This window comes from Mchenga conophoros, linkage group LG7, assembly GCF_057382185.1.
Source record: "Mchenga conophoros isolate Kocher_MC1m ecotype Shallow Benthic linkage group LG7, M_conophoros_male_GT1.1, whole genome shotgun sequence".
NCBI lineage: Eukaryota > Metazoa > Chordata > Actinopteri > Cichliformes > Cichlidae > Mchenga > Mchenga conophoros.
In genome coordinates, this window is record NC_140532.1 from 43,045,445 (window position 1) to 43,065,698 (window position 20,254).

The 20,254-nt window shown below is 37.6% G+C and overlaps 2 protein-coding genes across 2 annotated transcripts; one reads left to right on the forward strand and one right to left on the reverse strand.

Moving 5' to 3' along the window:
* The first annotated feature begins 5,428 nt into the window (after window positions 1-5,428).
* pde6b (phosphodiesterase 6B, cGMP-specific, rod, beta) lies at window positions 5,429-16,874 on the forward strand. The gene is made up of 24 exons (XM_085279398.1): window positions 5,429-5,605; window positions 5,694-5,956; window positions 6,032-6,343; window positions 7,432-7,584; window positions 7,978-8,067; window positions 8,191-8,331; window positions 8,416-8,490; window positions 8,596-8,660; window positions 8,749-8,815; window positions 8,912-8,959; window positions 9,565-9,714; window positions 9,906-10,049; window positions 10,338-10,403; window positions 10,525-10,674; window positions 10,782-10,889; window positions 10,986-11,095; window positions 11,976-12,063; window positions 12,157-12,257; window positions 12,394-12,501; window positions 12,578-12,641; window positions 12,749-12,823; window positions 13,617-13,700; window positions 13,948-14,101; window positions 14,946-16,874. The coding sequence occupies exons 2-24, from the start codon at window positions 5,798-5,800 to the stop codon at window positions 14,999-15,001; spliced, it is 2,568 nt and encodes an 855-aa protein (XP_085135524.1). The 5' UTR covers window positions 5,429-5,605; window positions 5,694-5,797; the 3' UTR covers window positions 15,002-16,874.
* A 518-nt stretch (window positions 16,875-17,392) lies between these two features.
* atp5mea (ATP synthase membrane subunit ea) lies at window positions 17,393-19,401 on the reverse strand. Its single transcript, XM_085279399.1, has 4 exons — window positions 19,275-19,401; window positions 18,577-18,631; window positions 17,582-17,680; window positions 17,393-17,473 (listed from the first exon to the last, which is right to left on the reverse strand). The coding sequence occupies exons 1-4, from the start codon at window positions 19,308-19,310 to the stop codon at window positions 17,448-17,450; spliced, it is 216 nt and encodes a 71-aa protein (XP_085135525.1). The 5' UTR covers window positions 19,311-19,401; the 3' UTR covers window positions 17,393-17,447.
* Between the last annotated feature and the right edge of the window lie 853 nt (window positions 19,402-20,254).

The window sequence follows — 20,254 nt, forward strand, 5'->3', positions numbered from 1 at the left end:
GCTGATTTTCATTGCCTGGGACTAAATAAGGTGCTTAAATCTAGAGCTAATCCTGTTCGTCTGAAATCCTTAACGTAATCTGGCTTTTACCTTCAAACCTGCCCAAGACTTACTATAAAAACAATTAGACCATTATGTAAGTGACTGGAAGAGCTGTAAAACAAGACACATGCTGCCAACAGATGGCAAGTGAAATGTGTCTGACTGTGTGCAAAATACAAGCAGTGGTTGATTTTTAAACTTAGAGATTTGATAATAGTAATGAAAATGCATGTCTGAAATCCAAACAATGAGGTCAATTGTTTGGATTGTTTTGTCCATTTTATTAAAACCAGGAATCTTTATTGGGAGTTTAATTAAAGGACAAAACGCCAGGCTACACAATGAAGACAGAGGGAGACTAAAATCACTGTGTGACACCACATTGAAAAATTGAAAATTCCAAAATTTACTGGATTTTGATAAACCCAAAAAGGTATTTTATGAGGAAGCAGGTTAGTCTTTTCTTTTTAGTAGATAAAATAATGGCAAAAACAAAAGAGTTTGGGGTCAAAAAAGGGTCAAGAGGTCAAAAGTCAATTTCAGCAATGGAAAAGTGCTGTGTTAGCATAGTACAAATTCACCTGAGAAACTTCCGTGTCTGTTTAGGATGAGAAAACAAACAGGAAAGAATGAGTACATGCTCCCTTTTCCGACATGCATTTCTTGAAAAACAGCCATGCAGTAAGGAAATAAGCTCTATCTTAGATCCCACATGCAACATTTGTGTGTGAAGTGAGAGAAAAAGAACAACTTGGAGCTCAAACCACCAAAAAACCTATGTTTTTATCAGCTGCATAATAAAAATGTGGTCAGAAAACACTGATTTGAGATGTGAGCTGTATTCTGTTTTGCTTTGATACTTTGGCAAGTCTGGAAAGTGTTGTAAACAACTGAGATGCACTTCATTGATAAGCACAATTTAATGGACACTAGCTCAGGCCACCAGGCAGGAGAGGGTGAATAAAAGTAGACAATCTAGTTATGTCATCTTGTTTTGGCTGAACAATCAAGGTGTAATGCTCTTTAAAAAAGTCCAAAAATACTGATAGATGAGTAAAATAAGAAAATGTGCCCCACCTGTTAAAAAATATATATATTTTAAAGAATTTTGGTAATTTCAGAGAATTGGCCTCACAAGAGTACAAACTAAGCCCACAAGAACATACCGGACATCGCATTGTTATTCATAAACTTACACACAGACCCCTGTTTGTGATTTCTACTTTCCTGGATTGACCTTGGTCACCTGAGATTACTGCTGGCATTTTACATCATGTAATAATATCCACAGGTGTCTGTTTTAAAATTTACCTTAGTGTCTGTTTGTTTATATTCGACTTACTACTGTTACAAATCCTGTTTAATCCGATATCCGGTGAAAAATTAAGCAATCGGTGTAAACTAGTGCAGCTCCGAAAGTAAACAGCGTCTTCAGTGAGGACACACACAGACAAGTCAGTCAAGACAGCAGCTCTATTTTCTCCACTGACTGGAGGAATACAGTTTAATCCTGCTTGTAAGAACAGAAATAGATCCCTGATAAAAATACGTACTCTACACCATCGTTAAATTCCTATGTGAAGAAATACAGTTAGTTCCCTTATAATACTGTTGTATTTTCATTTAACCTTGAAAAAATCTAAGCGTGGTATATGTGTATGTAAAGGTTATGAAACTGGCCACAGTAATTACTAACAGTTAAAAAAAAAAACTGGTGTCATTGTTTGACCTTCAACTACTTTAAATCTCAAGAATGATCTTCAGGTAATTTTTTTTTACACTTCTGGCGTTTTGGTCTGTGAGCCTTTCTTTAGAGTGTGTAGGTCTTAGGCTTTAAGAGCTCTAACTAAAAATATGTTTTCTATCCTTAATGCAAGATGTTCTTTGTATAAATCTGAGGTTCCTTGTTTGAACAAAATGTTTTGATGTGACCGTAAATGGAAACAACATGGTGGCAATCTGGTATCGGTCATTTTGCTAATTTGCTACGATATGTATCAAAGGCGAAAGCCCCAAAATGTAAAAAAAAAAAGTAAATTTTTTTTAAAGTACTGGCAGCTTTGTAAAAATACTTTCAGTAGCCTGCAAAAAAATACAAATAAAAAATAAAAATGCAAAAAAGTGGAATAAACCCAAATCACCAAGCCTCAAACAATGGATGGATGCTGTCAATGATATCTACAGTATGTAGTGGAAAGTTCACTTTTAGCCCAAGAGGAGAAATCTTTATGAGAAAATACACTTCTTTTTTTCAGTGAACTCATTATGAACAATCCAGATTCATAATTCATTGAGGCAGAGTTGTATTGACTGATGTGCCCCAATATGTATGCTTAATAAAGACTAATAAAAAAAAAAGGAAACCCCCCAAAATAAAGAACAAAGTGAAAAGTATGGGGAAGTCTGTTAATCCTTTTCGGCAGCACATACTTTGTAACATATGCTTAGATAACCACTGCATGTGCCCACACAGAAGGAAAAATAGGAGACTTGCAGATCATGGATCACTCAACATCTTTCTAGCCTGCGTCTGTTGCCATCGTGTGGTGCATGGCAGGATTGCAATATAAGAAAGCTAATATGTGAGTAAATCTTTCAGTTTATTTTCATTTTTTCATGTACTAAACTAAAAGTCTACATCTTTGGTTTCATCTCTGTTATTGTAGAGTCTTTAGGTCACAATATAAAGCACATTGAGATGACTCTTGTTGTGATTTGGTGCTACATAAATACTATTGAATTGAACTGAATTGAATAGCTCGACAAATACTGAAATAGTAGTAACATTAATGACCATATGGCTTTTCATCCAGACCCATAATTAGGTAACATTTTCTATTACTTGGTTCATGATCAACACATGCAAAACAAATGACACTGACATCGGCTTTATATGTGCTTTGTTTTGCTAACAGTGCTAATGAAAAAATGTTCACATGCTAACAGAAGGTGAAAACAGTAGACATTACTATTCATTAGCATGTTGAACAATGTCATTGATTCAGTTCAATTTGTCTCTATTCAAATTAACAATTAGATTTATTTCAAGGAACTTTACATTATAAGCTGTTTTACTTGCTATGATTAGTGCTGTAGCATGCTGATTGCAGCTGTTAGCTTTAAGTGTTTGCTCAAGTACCGTATTAGAGACCACTGATTAGGCACAAGGAAACAAGTTTATCTGACCTAAAAAAGTTAAGAATAAACTTTGGGCTTTTACAAGAGGTCAGCTAAAAAGAACTAAATTCAGGATTTATCTGAAGTAAATTGGGACATACCTAAAAATAACACTGCTAGCTAATGTCTAAAAAATACTTGACCAAAACTAAACAAAGAATCATGGGAAACGACAAACAAGAACAACAAAAAAACAGTTAGTGTAACAGTTACTTTTAACTTAACATTAATCAAATCCAAACCAACCACATACAGAACATCAAAACCAATGAATTAAATCAAGGTATTTTGACAAAACAATTCCATTCCACCCCTGTGATGTGGCAACACTTGGTATATTCCAATTACCACTTCCTGTATTTATAGGAGCTCCATCCACTTCATTCAGAATATACCACCAGAAGCATTAACAGAGCCAGAAAACAAAATTATATATGTGTAATTTAGCCAGACTAAAAACTAAGATGATTCAAATGCGTGTTCAAGTGTTTTTAGGTGACTTATACTATACTATTATACACTATAGTTGTGTGGCTGATAATGTGGCCGTCTCAGTACTTCACAGAGCTGCTAACATGGTGATGGTGGGACGCTTTAGTTTGCTGGTCACTGTGTAAGATTTAAGCATTCATTCATATTAGGTAAACTAAAGCACTAAGAAGAGGAAATATGCTGGTGCACAAGTGAGCATGCATAGTGAGGCTCAGGTGAGTGCGTACATGATTCCTGTGTAGATGATACATGGAGTAACACAACCGGTGCACATCATACACATCCTTATCAAACTAAATCAATAAACACCTCCTGACCCTATCATGAATGTGCACAGATACGCACTCACACAGACACACACAGTACCAGTAATCTATTGTAGTGGAAGGAGATTATGTATTTGACCTTTTGTTTAAGATGTTTATGAAACCTTATTATAGACAGGACCTCAGTGCACTGAATCAAAGGATTAATTTTCCCACAGAAGCACACAGCGTCTCATTTTCCACTGTCTATATGTGCATTACAGGTTTAAAGACTACATGAGGAGAAAGCCAGAGTTTGGGTGCTGACCTCATCAGGCAGCGTTTTAACTAAACAGAGCTTATAAAGAGGAGGTCGAGATTAATGAGGAACTAAAGAGCTTTCACAGGTAGACCTAGGAGAGAGAGACAGAGAGAGGGAGAGAGAGGCAGAACTGGCATACTGTAACTGAAAAATATAACATATACAGTAGACATGAAAAGCAAAGGGTGTGTATGTAATACAAATATATATTTTATAATTTTGTAGATTTTATAATCATTTAGATTTAATAATGCAACAAATTTTTCATTCACAGCAGTGCAGAAATATGGAGACAAATAATATTTTATTTACTGATTTTATGTTTCATTAAAGTTTTCAGTAATCAGTCAGCTAATTAATTTGTTTTTTTCATATTTGTTTTTCTTACTAGTCATTTTTACTGTGGATCCATTGCTATATCAGCATTTACAAGTAAATTTACACATTTACAAATTGTGTTTATCAGTGGTGCACATCAATTTTGTATTAGCTAAATATTCCTAGTAAAATTGAGTAAAATTGTATTATTGTTATTATTTATATTTTGGACTAGCACAAAAGAGATAGAAAATATATTTATACTAATGATTATTAGTGGAGAATTTAAAAAATGTTAATAAAATAATAAAATTGCTATTTTAAACATCTGTATTGACCCAGAAATTTAAAAACAGGACCATCATTTCTGTTTATTGGTTTCAGAGCCTTTAAACCTATATCTGTATATCTATAATGCTTATATATTTAAACAAATGTTTAAATGTTTAAAACACCTCAATAAAAAAAACAGTCTGAGACCAACGAAGAAGACTCGCTGTTTTTTCATTGGTTTTTAAGCTTTTTATTATATTCTCCCCTCAGAATTTTAAAGAAAAGTTATAGTTATTGTGTATTAAGTTATTGTGCCACGATGCTTAAATGCGTACATCAACAAAATCAGTAATTAACAGCAAAAAATGAGCCAAGTTGAATTTGTAGTGCAATGCCAGCAGAAAACCTAAAAAATAATTATTCCTTTAGGGACCTGACAGTATATATTTTACTTTTGTTTTGGACAAAAGCACAATGGTGTCTGGATCCTTTGGCCTACATATCCCTTACTACATGATCAGCTGATGAGTTTAGTGTAGGCAGATCCCCACTAACCTTCAGCACTATCTGCTGATGACAGAGGGATTGTTGGATTCAGCCCGCTGCCTTCTCCTCAGGGATCTCCCTTTCTCAGTCTGCTTATCCCACTAACAAGAGGGGATTATTTTTTTTATTTTTTTATACCTGCATTTGAATGTGTCCACTTCTGTTTCCCACCTTTGTGTGTAGTATCTGGGTAAGATTTCTTTCTTTCTTGGGGGGTAAAGTTTAGAAAGTTGTCACTATGCAAGTGTTTCCTTTCTTATTTTGTCTTTGATTTCTAGGTGGGGAAGTTGGAGGAGCAGTGTTGGACGTAGTGGGAGCTCGATCACTGAGCTGAAGAGGGAGAAGACAGGGACACTTGGAAGAGGACAAGGAAGAAGCAATCATGGGTGTACAAAAGGAAGACGTGGAAAAGTTCCTGAACGGGAATCCTGATTTTGCTAAGAAGTACTTTGCCAAGAAGATGAACACCTCCACCATATCGAAGGTTTCAGGACTCCCAGAGAAACAGATCGACTTCAGCCAGTTTCAAGAGCTCAGTCAGGTAAGTTACAGTTTTATTTTTTGTTTATTATTAATATTATTTTTGATCTTTAGTGATTTTTCTGTCCTTTTCAAGATCGAGGAAAGCAAAATCATGTATGACCTGATCAAAGACATGCAAGAGAACATCAACATGGAAAAGGTGGTTTTCAAGATCCTGAGAAGAGTCAGCGCACTCTTGCACGCCGACCGCTGCAGCTTGTTCATGTACCGCCAGCGCAATGGCGTGGGAGAGCTCGCCACACGACTCTTCAACGTGAGCAAAGACTCCGAGTTTGACGATTGCATTGTGCCACCAGACTCTGAGATCGTGTATCCGCTGGACATGGGAATAGTTGGCAATGTGGCTCTGACCAAGAAGTCAGTTAATGTGAAAAACGTCAAGGAGGTAAGGAGGAGGGAGGGCTAATTAATTAGAGGGAAAGCTTAGATGATGAAGGTGTGATTCATATTAGATCACCACCAGGTGACACACAGTGGCTAGAATTAAGAATTAAATCAGTTATAAATATATCACAATAACAGTTTTGATTTATATTCTCATTTATTCTCTCCAATGGAAGGTAAAGGTGGTGGCAAGTTACCCATGATCTGTTCAGTTCTGTTGGATAATCTCATTGGTTGCACATGAAAGAGGCAAGAATGTCAAGATTTGTTACAGTCTCTTTAAAATCAGCCTCTTTAAAATCAAACAGCAGGAGCTGCCGCTGCTCTTTTCCTCACAGAGTAACAACAAAGTAACATTTTTGCACGTTTGCTTTCGTAAATATTCACATATATTAGATATCATACCCTAAAGCCTCATGGTTATAGGGCGAGTAAAAGAAAAGCTAGTCACACACTACACTTGACCACCTGAAGGTGTAAATCCCCTTGTCAGACATAATCCATTTATTTTCAGATCCCATGAGGCTCTGCTCTAGCTGTGGATTAGACACCTCTGGCATTTAGTCAGCAGGAATCTAAAACAGATCATTTCACTTTGATAGCTTACTTTTATATCCCTGTATAAACCTTATATTGTTATTTACACTGTTATATTTTAAAGGAACAGTAGCGTGCATCATACGTTTTGTAGTTTCATAATTAAATTGAGTTGACAAACTAATAAAAATGTGGGATTTGTGGGCCATATCATGCGTTCTTACCTACACACTTACCTCTTATTATAGACTCTATTTATTCTCTAATAAATCTACTCTTGGCTCCTGCAGAACTCTGCTGTATAAAAGTTGTTCATTGTCTCTATGTCACCGTGTTAAGTTGGAGTATTTACTATAAGTGTACACACATTAACTGTAGTACATTGTAAAAGTCTTCTGTCTTCAAAACAATAATCTTAAATGAATTTTTCTAGCGATGTATTCGGCTTTCAGTAAGGCCTTATGAAAGCCTTTGCGGTGTTATATTAATAATGTTTTCTGGATGAGCAATTACATGTCTATGTGCTCTGAAGGCATCTTTCCTGCATTTTAGAACCAGCACTTCAGCTCATTTGTTGACGAGCTCACAGACTACGAGACCAGGAATATTCTGGCTACACCCATCCTCAACGGCAAAGACATGGTGGCAGTGGTCATGGCTGTGAACAAGACCACAGGACCACATTTCACTGCTGAAGATGAAGATGTGAGTCCAAACCACAAAAGCACACGTGCTTGAACCACTCACAGTTGAAACTAATGTGCACAATTCTGTAAACAATGTTTTTCTGCTTTAAGGTAAAGACAATCAGCTTTAGACAGTCAGTCAGCCTTAAGATTGTAATTAAAGACAATTAGTTTCTTATTACAACTGATAAGTATTGCATGAAATATGGGCAAGGTCAGTATGTTCTCTGTTTAAAAAAAGGCACAATAATAAATATAATAATAATAATAATGTGATGTTGCTGATTATATTTATAGTACATTATCTTCATCACCCCTCGACCTTCATTTACAGCATTTTTTTTGTACCACAAATTTAATTCTGCCACTTATTTTTTATGTTATTTTGACCCCGTTTCCTCCATCCTCACAGCTTTTTTTGAAGTATATGAGAGTTGCCACTTTGAACTTGAAGATCTACTACCTGAGTTACCTCCACAGCTGTGAGACGCGTAAAGGACAGGTACAGCAATTTTAATGTGCTGTCTTTGATGTAGATACAGAAATATTACTGCAGTGTTACACTTGCACCATGTATTAACCTAATTTTCACCCTTCTTTAATGTATATTTTGCATGTTTTGTAGCTGCTGCTATGGTCAGCCAACAAGGTATTCGAAGAGCTGACAGACATCGAGCGACAGTTTCACAAAGCCTTGTACACAGTCCGAGCCTACCTCAACTGTGACCGCTACTCTGTTGGTTTACTAGACATGACGAAGGAAAAGGTGTGGCTTCTTTCTGTATCTTTGTGTGTGTTAAGCCGTATTTTTGTACCACCGTGAAGTTACTGACTCGTTCTCTGCTTCCAGGAGTTCTTTGACATCTGGCCAGTTTTGATGGGAGAGCAGGCACCTTACTCTGGCCCTGTAACCCCTGATGGCAGGGTATGTTCTTTTATTTTATTTATCTAACATTATTACCAGCACTGCCTTTGCTAGTAAATGTCTACACACTGCTTCCTCTTTCTTCCTGTTTTATTTTGATTTTAGGAGGTAATCTTCTACAAAGTGATTGATTATATTTTACACGGAAAGGAAGACATCAAAGTAATACCGTAAGTGGTTAGATGAAAAAATAAAAGAGATTAATAAAGTTTTAGTGAGAGATAACATCTGTTGATTTACTGCCTGTGTGTCTTATAGCAATCCTCCCGCAGATCACTGGGCTTTGAGTAGTGGCCTTCCCACTTATGTTGCTGAGAGCGGCTTTGTAAGTTTCTTTTTAATTACTTGCAGAAAGCTGTCAAACCAGTTTAACCTAATAAATATTTCCAAACTGATCAGGTTGTTCTCTTCCCTCTCGTAGATTTGTAACATTATGAATGCAGGCGCTGATGAGACGTTCAATTTTCAGGTAAGATATTGTAGACGTCACTGTGTAGAGAGGACGCTACTTTATTAAAAATAAACAGACAAAAAACAAGCAAAAAACAGTGCAGAGTACTTTCAGAGCAGTGGCAGTCACAGTGGTATCCGGGAACGCCCAGGGGTCTGTGACCCATAGCCAAGGTTTGTCGTAATTTTAAAACGTTAATATCTAAAACTTCAGTCGGGGTTTATCAAACCTGTGCTGCTTCTTCCTGGTTTATTATCCAGGTGACTAGTGGGCAAGAGGGATATCTGAATCAGTTATCATCTTTAAGTTATTCCAGGAACAAACTGGTTAAACAGAGAAAATATGCAGACAATCATACTAAGCTTGAATTTTTTTGAAAACACCAAAATGCATCATTAAACCAGACAGAATGATTTACTGGAAAATTAACATGATTAAAATGAAACCTGTTTCTTCATTATTATTAAGACCCCCTGAAGTATTTGGGCTACAATGTTTTAGATTGTATTTACAGTTCTAAGCTTAAACAGGCCACGCAAGATGTTCTGCTTGTAAAAAAAGCTAAAGAACCTTTTGCATGTAGACATATGTTATGAGGTCTGCTTGTTTCTTGTGTGTTGCAGAAAGAGCCATTGGACAGCAGTGGCTGGACAATAAAAAATGTTCTCTCGCTGCCAATCGTCAACAAAAAGGAAGAGATAGTTGGCGTAGCCACGTTTTACAACAGAAAAGATGGAAAGCCTTTTGATGATCAGGATGAGCAGCTCATGGAGGTAACAGTAATCTTCACAAAATCATTTAGTGCAAATAAAGACAAATACAGTCCCACCAATGTAATCTGGGAAGATAAAGTGTCTATATCTGTTTTATGTTTATGTGTGGAGTCCACTGCCGACACTGTTTGTGGTGAAGGCTGTACGTGTAACATAGATGGCCATCTTCTGATGATTTTCCTGTTTCTCAGGCTTTGACTCAGTTCCTGGGATGGTCAGCGTTGAACACAGACACCTACGACAAGATGAATAAGCTTGAGAACCGCAAAGACATCGCTCAGGACATGGTGCTCTACCACGTCAAATGTCGAGATGATGAGATTCAGAACATCCTGGTTTGTCCTGTTTAAATGTGTTTTCTCTCCCAGCTGTTAACTGACTGTAAACATTAGAGTATTTAGATGAATGACAATAGAAAAGGTTTCCAGCCTCATTTGAACTCCCACCTCACCAAAAGACATTGCAAACCATCCAAAAAGAACCAAAAAAAGCTTTTCTTTTTTGACAAGATTCACTAATTTTTCTCTTTGTAGGAGACCAAACTAACACTTGCCATCTTTGTACTTGGCGTTGTTGCCTCAGTTTAAACCTATAACATCAATGGTTTTTGTAATTTCTCCCAGTACACCAGAGAGCTCTATGACTGTGAACCCAGAGACTGTGAAGAGGACGAGCTCCTAGCTATCCTGGTATGTCCAACATGCGTATTCTGATGTCCAGCACATGAATTTGTCCCTCAATTTGGCATATGTTACCAGAAAAGTTTGACATTTTCCATATATGTCTCTTTTTCATTCATTTCCCTCACAGAAAAAAGACCTTCCTCCACTAATTAAGAAGTTTGAGATCTATGAGTTCCGCTTTTCAGATTTTAATTGCACAGAGATGGAGTTGGTGAAGTGCGGGATCCAGATGTACTATGAAGTCGGTGTGGTCAAGAAGTTCCAGATTCCACAAGAGGTAATGCAGATAAACACAAGTGTGCATCTTTATCTTCAGTTTGTGAACAGCCTTTTGGAGCTGTGTCGTTTTTAAATAGATTTAATGATTTGCTGCTCTCCTCTCAGGTGCTGGTTCGATTCATGTATTCAGTCAGCAAAGGGTACAGAAGGATCACCTACCACAACTGGCGTCACGGCTTTAATGTTGGACAGACGATGTTTACGCTACTGACGGTATTTCTTTAATTTTATTAACCTCCATTTACCTCAGCTTAAATGTATATCTTTATACACAGCAGGGCAATGTCTTGTGTGTCTCTGTGTGCTCAGACAGGAATGCTGAAGCGATACTACACTGACTTGGAGGTAATGGCGATGATAACCGCAGGATTCCTTCACGATATTGATCACAGAGGGACAAATAACTTGTACCAGGTCAAGTAAGTGCTTATGGGAACTTTTTGATTTCTCACAACAAAATAAAGAAAACTGCTTAAGGTTTGCAGCATTATATAGCATTTAGCAATATATTGTACAGTACCTTGTGCAATATAATTACAATACCTTGTAATCCGAGTAAAGAGATTCTCCTCTTTCTGAAACAGTTTGAATTTTGTCTCTAACACAAACAATTACAGAGTTATGGTCATTTAAAGAGTGCTTGTAAAGTGGGCCTGCTGGCAGGTCGATGATAAAAAGAAAAGTTAAGGAAGGAATTTTTGACATAGTCACTATATTAGGTTTATTTTGAAAGGGGGAAATGATGAGGTAAATTCTCATTTACTTTCCAGCAACGTGTTCTATAAAGTAATTAGCAACATGCCCTAAAAAGGAAAAAAACTACTGGCCGTTTAGCTTCGATGCTACTCTGCTGCATGTGCTGCAGATGTCACTGAAATGGCTGCAAATGGTGAAATCTAAGGCACAAATCAAGTAATTACACGATTTCTGAATTATGCCAAGCAATCAGCTTGTAAACAGAAACAGTGAGTCGTCATTGTTCTGTTCATTTGATGAACCATAGCTACACATATACACACACAGGATATAGTGATCCACAGTCATTACTACAGTGATTATGCATTCGCTTGTAGTTCAGAATGAGCATTAGATCATCTTAAAAGTTCACCTGCACATTTTAACCTTTCAGGAGATCTTTTGAAAACAAAAGGGGAAAAATGTGGTAATAAACTGAATGATGTTTTAAAAAGCCTGTAAATTCTTTTAAAATCTTTCATATATAGTAACTATTATGATAACCGACTTCAGTCCCATTTGAAATCTTGCTGGTATCTGAGGATTTTTATTTTCATTCAACAGATCTGGTAATCCTCTGGCCAAGTTACACGGCTCTTCCATTTTGGAACGGCACCATCTAGAGTTTGGAAAGTTCCTCTTGGCTGACGAGGTGAGTAACAAGACGCTAACGAGAGATTAGCTTAGGTTACTTGTATTCTTTATTCGGTCACTAATGACATTTCTTTGCTCCTCTCCTATGCAGACACTGAATATCTATCAGAACCTTAACAGGCGACAGGTTGACCACGTGATCCATCTCATGGACATCGCCATCATCGCCACTGACCTGGCTCTTTATTTCAAGTCAGTACTACTTTTCATTTGCCTGCCCTTGCTCCCTGACGATAAATGTCTTATTTTTCTAATGTTTTTACTGTCAAACTACATTAAAAAGTAGACAAACAGTAAGTAAATGATTCTTCTCCTTGCACCTTTCTAGGAAGAGAACCATGTTCCAAAAGATTGTGGACCTCTCACATACGTATGAGGATGAAAAGAAATGGGTCGACTTCATGTCACTAGAAACAACCAGAAAAGAGATTGTCATGTGAGTGCAGCTAACATGCACAGTGTTACTTGCTCCTGCACATTTCTCTGAGGCTGCAAACTGTTTTCTGTTTCAGGGCCATGATGATGACCGCATGTGACCTGTCCGCAATCACAAAGCCTTGGGAAGTTCAGAGCAAGGTGAGAAGCACAGAAATTATTGGTGTTGATAGTAAGCTGAGTCACAAATGAGTAAATAATGATTTTTGCATTATTTAAGAGCATAACCACGTTTGTATGTCTTCCAGGTCGCCTTGTCTGTGGCAGCAGAGTTTTGGGAACAGGGTGACTTGGAGAGGACTGTACTGGAGCAGCAACCCATTGTGAGTTTATTTACTGCTGGAGTGTATTTGTGCTCATAAAAACAGACTTATTTGTTTCACATTTAAATGTATAATTATTCATTTGTTGTTGTTTTTTTCATGATACTGCCAGCTAGATACAATGTCCAGCACTATATTTCCTAGCTTATTACAGATGTGTAAAGGGCAGAATAAAGTTGTAGTGTCTCTTCAGCAGCCCACACACGTCACTTTAGGGATCGCACTCATTATGTAGCTGAGCAGAAACCCACCTGAGGAAAGGTGAACTACTCGTACAGAGGCAAAGGACGTCATAAGACAAGTTTCAAGTAAAAAAATAAAGCTTTTTCAGACAAAGTGAAGTGACTGGGGGCGATCGTGGCTCAAGAGTTGGCAGTTCGTCTTCTAATCGGAAGGTTGCCAGCTCGAGCCCCGGCTCCGACAGTCTCCATCGTTGTGTCCTTGGGCAAGACACTTCACCCGTTGCCTACTGGTGGTGGTCAGAGGGCCCGGTGGCGCCTGTGTCCGGCAGCCTCGCCTCTGTCAGTGCGCCCCAGGGTGGCTGTGGCTACAATGTAGCTTTCCATCACCAGTGTGTGAATGTGTGCGTGAATGGGTGGATGACTGAATGTGTAAAGCGCTTTGGGGTCTTTAGGGACTAAGTAAAGCGCTATACAAATACAGGCCGTTTTTACTATTTTAAAGTAAAAATGTAACCATGTGTGGAAGTGTGTGTGATTAGCTACAGACTTGCACTGATTTCATTAATTATATGACAGTTCTGACTGCGCTAAATGTTTGTCCCTCCCACCAGCCCATGATGGACAGGAACAAGTCAGCTGAGCTTCCAAAGCTTCAGTGTGGTTTCATTGACTTTGTCTGCACGTTTGTCTACAAGGTAATAATGATTATTACATTCTTGCTCACCGAATATGTGCACTGCATGGCTCCTGTCACTGTTTCTGTGCAAAAACTAGGTTAGTCTGAACACATTTAAACCACTGGGTCAATTCTTCTTCTTATTGTTATTTTTTTTTATTATGTATTTGTGTTTTCAATGGAGCATCACCATCTCCTGTACAGCTCCCGTCTTCTGTGCTGCTCCATGCTAATTTTTCATTTCTTCTTTGCATCTTATCTTTAAGGAGTTTTCTCGCTTCCACCCACAAATCCAGCCCATGCTGGATGGCATCTTAAACAACAGGAAGGAGTGGAATGCCAAAAAGGAAGAGTACGAGGCTAAGCTCAAAGCCATTGAAGAAGAAAAAGCTGCTAAAGAGGCAGCGGCAGCCAGCAAAGGTAGGGTGTGTCTTTACAATAATCAGAACCCTACAAGGAACTGTTAAAAAGGTTGTTGACTCAGAGAGGCAGAGCACTGAACCCAAACAGGTGGAACAATGTAAAGTGCAAAAATAAAAGAAATGCAATGATTTGAAAGTTATTAAGTAATCTGAAGGTAGCACAGAGACAACCTTTCACAGTGCTAAAAAAACAAACAACAACAACAACAAAAAACCCCACTTTTAAATCGATACCAATTAGCCCAGTTTGGTGTCTGGACTGTTTAATACATGCAGAATTCAATGGATAGCTGAATATGCTGTGCCCAAACCTTCAAATATCATTCAGCATTAATGGGGCCTTCATAGAAGGGCAAGTTACTCACATCATGTGCACTAATCCATCTCTACACCGTTGAGCTGCATGCTGATAGTAAGCCAGGTTGAATCCTCCGTCTTTAGTGTGGAGGATTCAACATTAAAAAAAAACAAAAAAAAAAACAAGAAATAATGTCAGTTTTCTACTTTTTTTCCACCTCAGTTCATCTTGAATGGGTTCAGGCCCAGAGGAGGTGATAGTGCTTTTAATTTGCTTCACATCTGAAACACCAAACCTCTCTGAGGTCTCTTTTTCTACCTAACTATGTCATTGACTTGTCATGAAACTTTCCACCAGGTTTTCAGCCTTTCTTTGGTCTAACACCAATATTTTTGAAGTGTTGTGTCTATTTTTAGTTAAATATCTCGTTTGGATTGTAGAATGGGTTCATATATTAAAATTAGCCACAACACAAGTGATCATTTGGTTTCTAGTGCTTTAATTGTATACTTACCCTTTTGTTGAATATTTAATTGTTTAACAGCGGCTGCAAACAACCCCAGTGGTGGGTCTGGCTCCAAGACCTGCTCTGTGTGCTAATCAGCCAAAGAACTGCTGACATTCCTGGGGTCTACGAAGACACTCATGACAGACTGAGTCTCACCCCAGCAGAAACAAACAAAAGAAAAAGTCAGGGAGACGGATATATGAATGCACAGCCCTGTAGTAACTCTTCAGAAAAGGGGGTCCAGTCGGAAAAGGAAAAACCTGAACACGGCGAGATCTCCACCAAGAAGAGCAAAGCTTTATTTTTAAGAGGCCAGGTGAGCCAAAAATTAATTCGGATCAAGGAAAGACTGACCACATTTTGAAAAAAGGAAAAAATATCCTGCGATTACATTTGAGGCAAAATTGCTGCTTCCTGTCTTAAAATAATTGTACTTTTATGAATCAAGACTGAAGATGATTTTTGCATCTCGTGTTCCTCTGATCTTAAAAAAGTTTGCTTATCTTTAAAGGATTTGTGTTAGTGACAATGTGTGAATGTGTGTGTGCTTGTTGTGTGTTTCTCATATGTACAACTTTTTTATTTTTTCCCCAATTCTTCCAAGTATTTATTTACATGGCAAACATCTCAGGAGGACACAGCCTACATCTGTGTAGTAAACAATAATCCTGTACAGAAAGGGAGTGCAGTGCTTTTTTTTAAATGCTCGGGCCTCTTTAGATTATTTAAAATGTTTGGGCTTTTAATTTTCCATATATTTACTATTATAGTACTTTAGTTTTCACAGAACATAGAGTTATTGTTTAATCATATTCAAAAGTAATCCACTGTTGACTACTTCCAGTCACTATTTACAAATGAGAGTCTGTTTACTTTGTCTGCAGAGAGCCAAAGGTAAATGTTCGGTCGTGCTACAGGAACAGCTTTTAAAAAGAGTTTTACAGTGAACACTTATGAGTTCACAGTCAGCAAAAGTCTGTAGATGCTTATTCATGATGCCTTTATATTGTAAATATACAGTATGTGGTCTATGAGTGTGAGACGGTAGCCTCGGATATGTATTTTCCAAATATAGAATTATAAATGTCTTATTAAATAAGAGCGGGAAATCAGGTGGTCACACATAAAACTGATTTATTTGGTTGATTTTGTCTGAGATTTAATTAATTTTGCTCTGTTCATATCTGCTACAACATGAGCACAATCAAATACTGGGATCAGAAAGTTTACTCAAACTGCTTTAGAGGGAGTTGTACTACATCAATCCCTGATTGAAAGCTTCTCCCTGCACTGGACTCCTCCCAAATAGGACGAGGAGTCAGTCAGAGCTCACCTGCTCAGCATCAGGAAGAGTAACCATAATGACAAACAACCATGTGGCTTATGTGAAAGGATACAAAAGGAAAAGCAAGAACAAGCAAACGCCACACGACTGGTCAGGTTTCGAGACCCAAACCCAGGACTGTTGTGCTGCGAGGCAGCAGCACTAATCGCTGAGCCATCAGGCTATTCTTATAACAATCCCTGAGTGCAGGCCTCGAAGGCAACAAGGACACAGAGCTGTTTGAGACAGCATGAAGAAGCAACTGAGCTTTGTGTATAGACTTGTACATACCATCGCCCTTCCTGTAAATATAAAGATGCAAATATTTTTCTAGTTTGATGCTAGAGGGCCTTACCTTATTATTTATAAAGCACTAGAAAAAGAGTCATAAAGCTGAATAACAAATGCATTGTGCTAGCTTCAATTTACAAATATTTAAAGTGTTCCAGATATGGCACTGCTATGATAAAAATGCCTGTGTGATAACATTAGGTCCCAAATCAATTTAAATGTGCTTTGGATGTACCGTGGATGTTTTTTTAATAGACTTAAATTACTTTTTGGTCAGCATTTCAAAGCTTGCCTCCTCATGTGCTCCAAATGTACAATGATGACCCCAATAAAAGCAAGTGTATTTTTAACCGAGTGGATTTATTTCCTGTGATGGTGAAACTTACCAAGAGCCAACATTATTGTTGGAATCTGGTCATTTATTCATCTTCCCCTCATCCTGAATGCAGGGGTCAGTTAAGGCGCGTCCTGGCCTTAACTGACCCCCAGCCATTATGATTATAATGCAAGAACATGTTCTATATAATGCTATAATGCAATATGGAGTTCATTATGAAGGTTACAATATTACACAACCCACAAGAGTATTGAGGGATCGCTTCTGTCCACACTGCACTTTCTACTACTGGTCCCTGACCCCAATCCTAGGATTGCTGCTAAACTAGGCCAGGATTACAACCACGCTCCTCCTCCAGACTCAATTCCCACTGAAGGACAGGTGTACACACAAACACAGACTAGCTCGAGTTACGAAATGTGCATGTGTGTTTGTCAAACGCAACTAGAAGGTTCAAAAGGCTTAGTTCAAAATAAGAAGTGACAACTAATACGAGGCAAATTCAAAAAAAGAAAAAAAAGTAAAGGACACTTTATTGATTACATTGGAAATATTTATTGTTCAGCAACATAAGTCAGGAAATGGTTCATTTGAGGATGGTGTCAGAATTTGCTGCAGAGACAGAAAAAGAATGAGGAAACATGAATATGTTGGCATTAAAATAAACAAACCTAATTTCATGTGACAGACAAACAAAGGCTGTGTGTGATTCTGCGTTACCTTCAGAGAGTTGTTTGTAGATGCGTTCCTGCTCCTCTCTGGCCTTCTTCTCCGCTTCCTCAACCCTCCTCTCCTCCTCAGCAATGGGCTTCAGGTAATCTTAACAAAAATTACAGAGCCCATCACTAAGCATTCTTAGAAATCACAGTGGTATTCTTAAGACACATTACATAAGTGTATCTGAGCATAGATAGCCCTCATTTTCTAAGACTTTTGTGACTTCATAAATCCATCCTTTAGTTCCCCCTCCCCATGTGCTAAAGACATCTTCATGGAAATTAAGGGTGCCCTAAAGTACAAATAATCCTTGCAAGCACATATCCCTTCCTCTGTGACATAAATTTATTAATAAGCAACTCCTGGAGTTAGTAGTAGTTTTTGCAACTGTTTTTCCTTCTGTCATACTAGTCTGTGTCTAATTATGTGTGCCTTCTTACATGCTTCATTCTTAATATAATTTTAGTAATTCAAGAATTAAGGCGGCAACGTCCTGAAGCTTTATGACTTTCAAAAGATAAAGAGTTAAATGACTAAAGCAGATAAAATTATCTTAGAATAAAAAGAAAGCTTTCTATGAAAACTTTACTTTAAAGAAAATGTATGTGTTTTAAAAGACCCTGGAAATTTTAGCTAACAAAAGCAAAGTGGCTAAACTACAAGCATGAAGTCTCGGTGTTAGCAAAGGAGCTCAAAGCAGCTATGAGCTATGAGCAGCTATGAAACAGAGAAAAACAAATCTGTTGCACCTGCTTTTGAGCAACACCTAATCAGTTGTTTCAGTAAGAGAAGATCCTAGAATTCAGAATCAACCACGAAAACTGCAATTGGTGCATCTCCTGTTTAGGGTATAAATGCTGTGATATGTGGTACAGTAAAAAATAAAATAAAACCCTTGCATCTGTCACAAACAATGTACATTCCTGACTTTCTGTTCCAAGTTTTTCCTTTTACGCACTGACACAAACCAGTTAACGCATGCGCACACATGGACTTACCAAATCGCTGTTTGCCGTAGATCACGCCGAGTAGCAGGGCAGACCATCTGGCCGTCTGAAATGGAAAACATATGGTGTTAACAAACATGTTATCAAGCGAAACATGTGTGAATAACCAGCTAACCATGCGTGATTCATATGTCGCAGCTCACGCACGGTTATCTTGTTCATCTTATCATCTTGTTCATATCACATGAACAAGATGAACTTAATTTCCACAGCCTGTTCTGTCGTTACTGTCAATCGCTGATATATAACTACCATTTTATGCTTAATTCTGTAATTTCATATTTAAAAACATCGTGTGTGGTCACGATACCGTACAAAAACCTAAACGAAGTGCGCCAAATGAGCCGTGACAAGGGACGAAGTCCAGTTTTTCTCTGACCTTTCAGCATACGTAGTGAACAACAACCACAACACTATTAACTATTACTCAGCCTAACAACATGGCATGGGTATTACTAGTCATAATACCTGCCTCTGTCAGATGTGAAAGATGCCGCAGAAAGCAACCGTTTGCGAGGAAGCATTCACCTCTCAATGTCACTGCTAGCAAACACTAGCTAAGATGCTAATACATTAACTTCCATTAACGCGAGTCTGCGTGTATTAGGGACAGACTGTGGCTTAGACATATTTGTCCATTTACATTTACAGTAATAAAAGCTATACAAGCTACAAAATTAATGTTTTACCTTGATGAGCGGCGACACTGCAACGGGGGGAACCATGTTGAAGCTAGGATGTGACTTCCGGTCGAAGCGGAAATAGTTTTTTTTCCCTTGAAGCAGTGCAAAATTGGACTTTTAGCGGAACATGAAATGATAATAATAATAATAATAATAATAATAATAATAATAATCATCATCATCATCATCAACATCATCATACGTCAATGCAAACAGTGGGCTAACACAACAGATATAAAGCTGCAATGTCGTGCCAACTTACCACACGGACAAGGTAGAGTGCTTTAACAAGTTAGAAATAAATAATTATTTGTTGAATATCTGTTGCAAACAATATTTCGTTAGACAACACGGTTTAATTCAAGTTTTTCTTCCATTTATATCTAACCTTTTATTAATGGGGCAGTGTTTGTTTGATAAATCTCAGAACTTGCATTATGTATTTTCAGAGGACGTTTCCAAAAATGTGTAAGAGATACTGATTTGGTCCGTTTTAGTGTTTATTTCAGTTCTGTTTAGTTTCATTTAGTTTACACGTTTTTATTTAGTTAGGATTTACTTTATTTAAATGTTCATTTTATTTTTGTTTTGGGCAATATTTGTAAAAGTCAGTATTTATGAATCTTAGAATATACCATATAGAACATACCATAGCAATATACCAATATATCCAGACATGGACAGAAATATGTCAGATTAGTGTGCTTTCTTCAGCATATGAACAGTTATTCAGTGGTAAGCTTGGCTCAGAATGAAGGCCTGATAGTCAGAAATAACAGGAAAATCCAGAGTATCTGATAAACAAAAGTGCATTATACGTGAGTAAAACTAACATTTCTGATGATAAAAGCATCTTTGTTTTTAAAGTTTTTAAAGAGTTTTACAATGAAAACACTTAAATTGTTCACAATTTAGTGTTTCATTCGTAAGTGTTTCAATTGAATCACGTGGTTTAGGTGTTATGTACGTAGTCATGTGTCAGTACT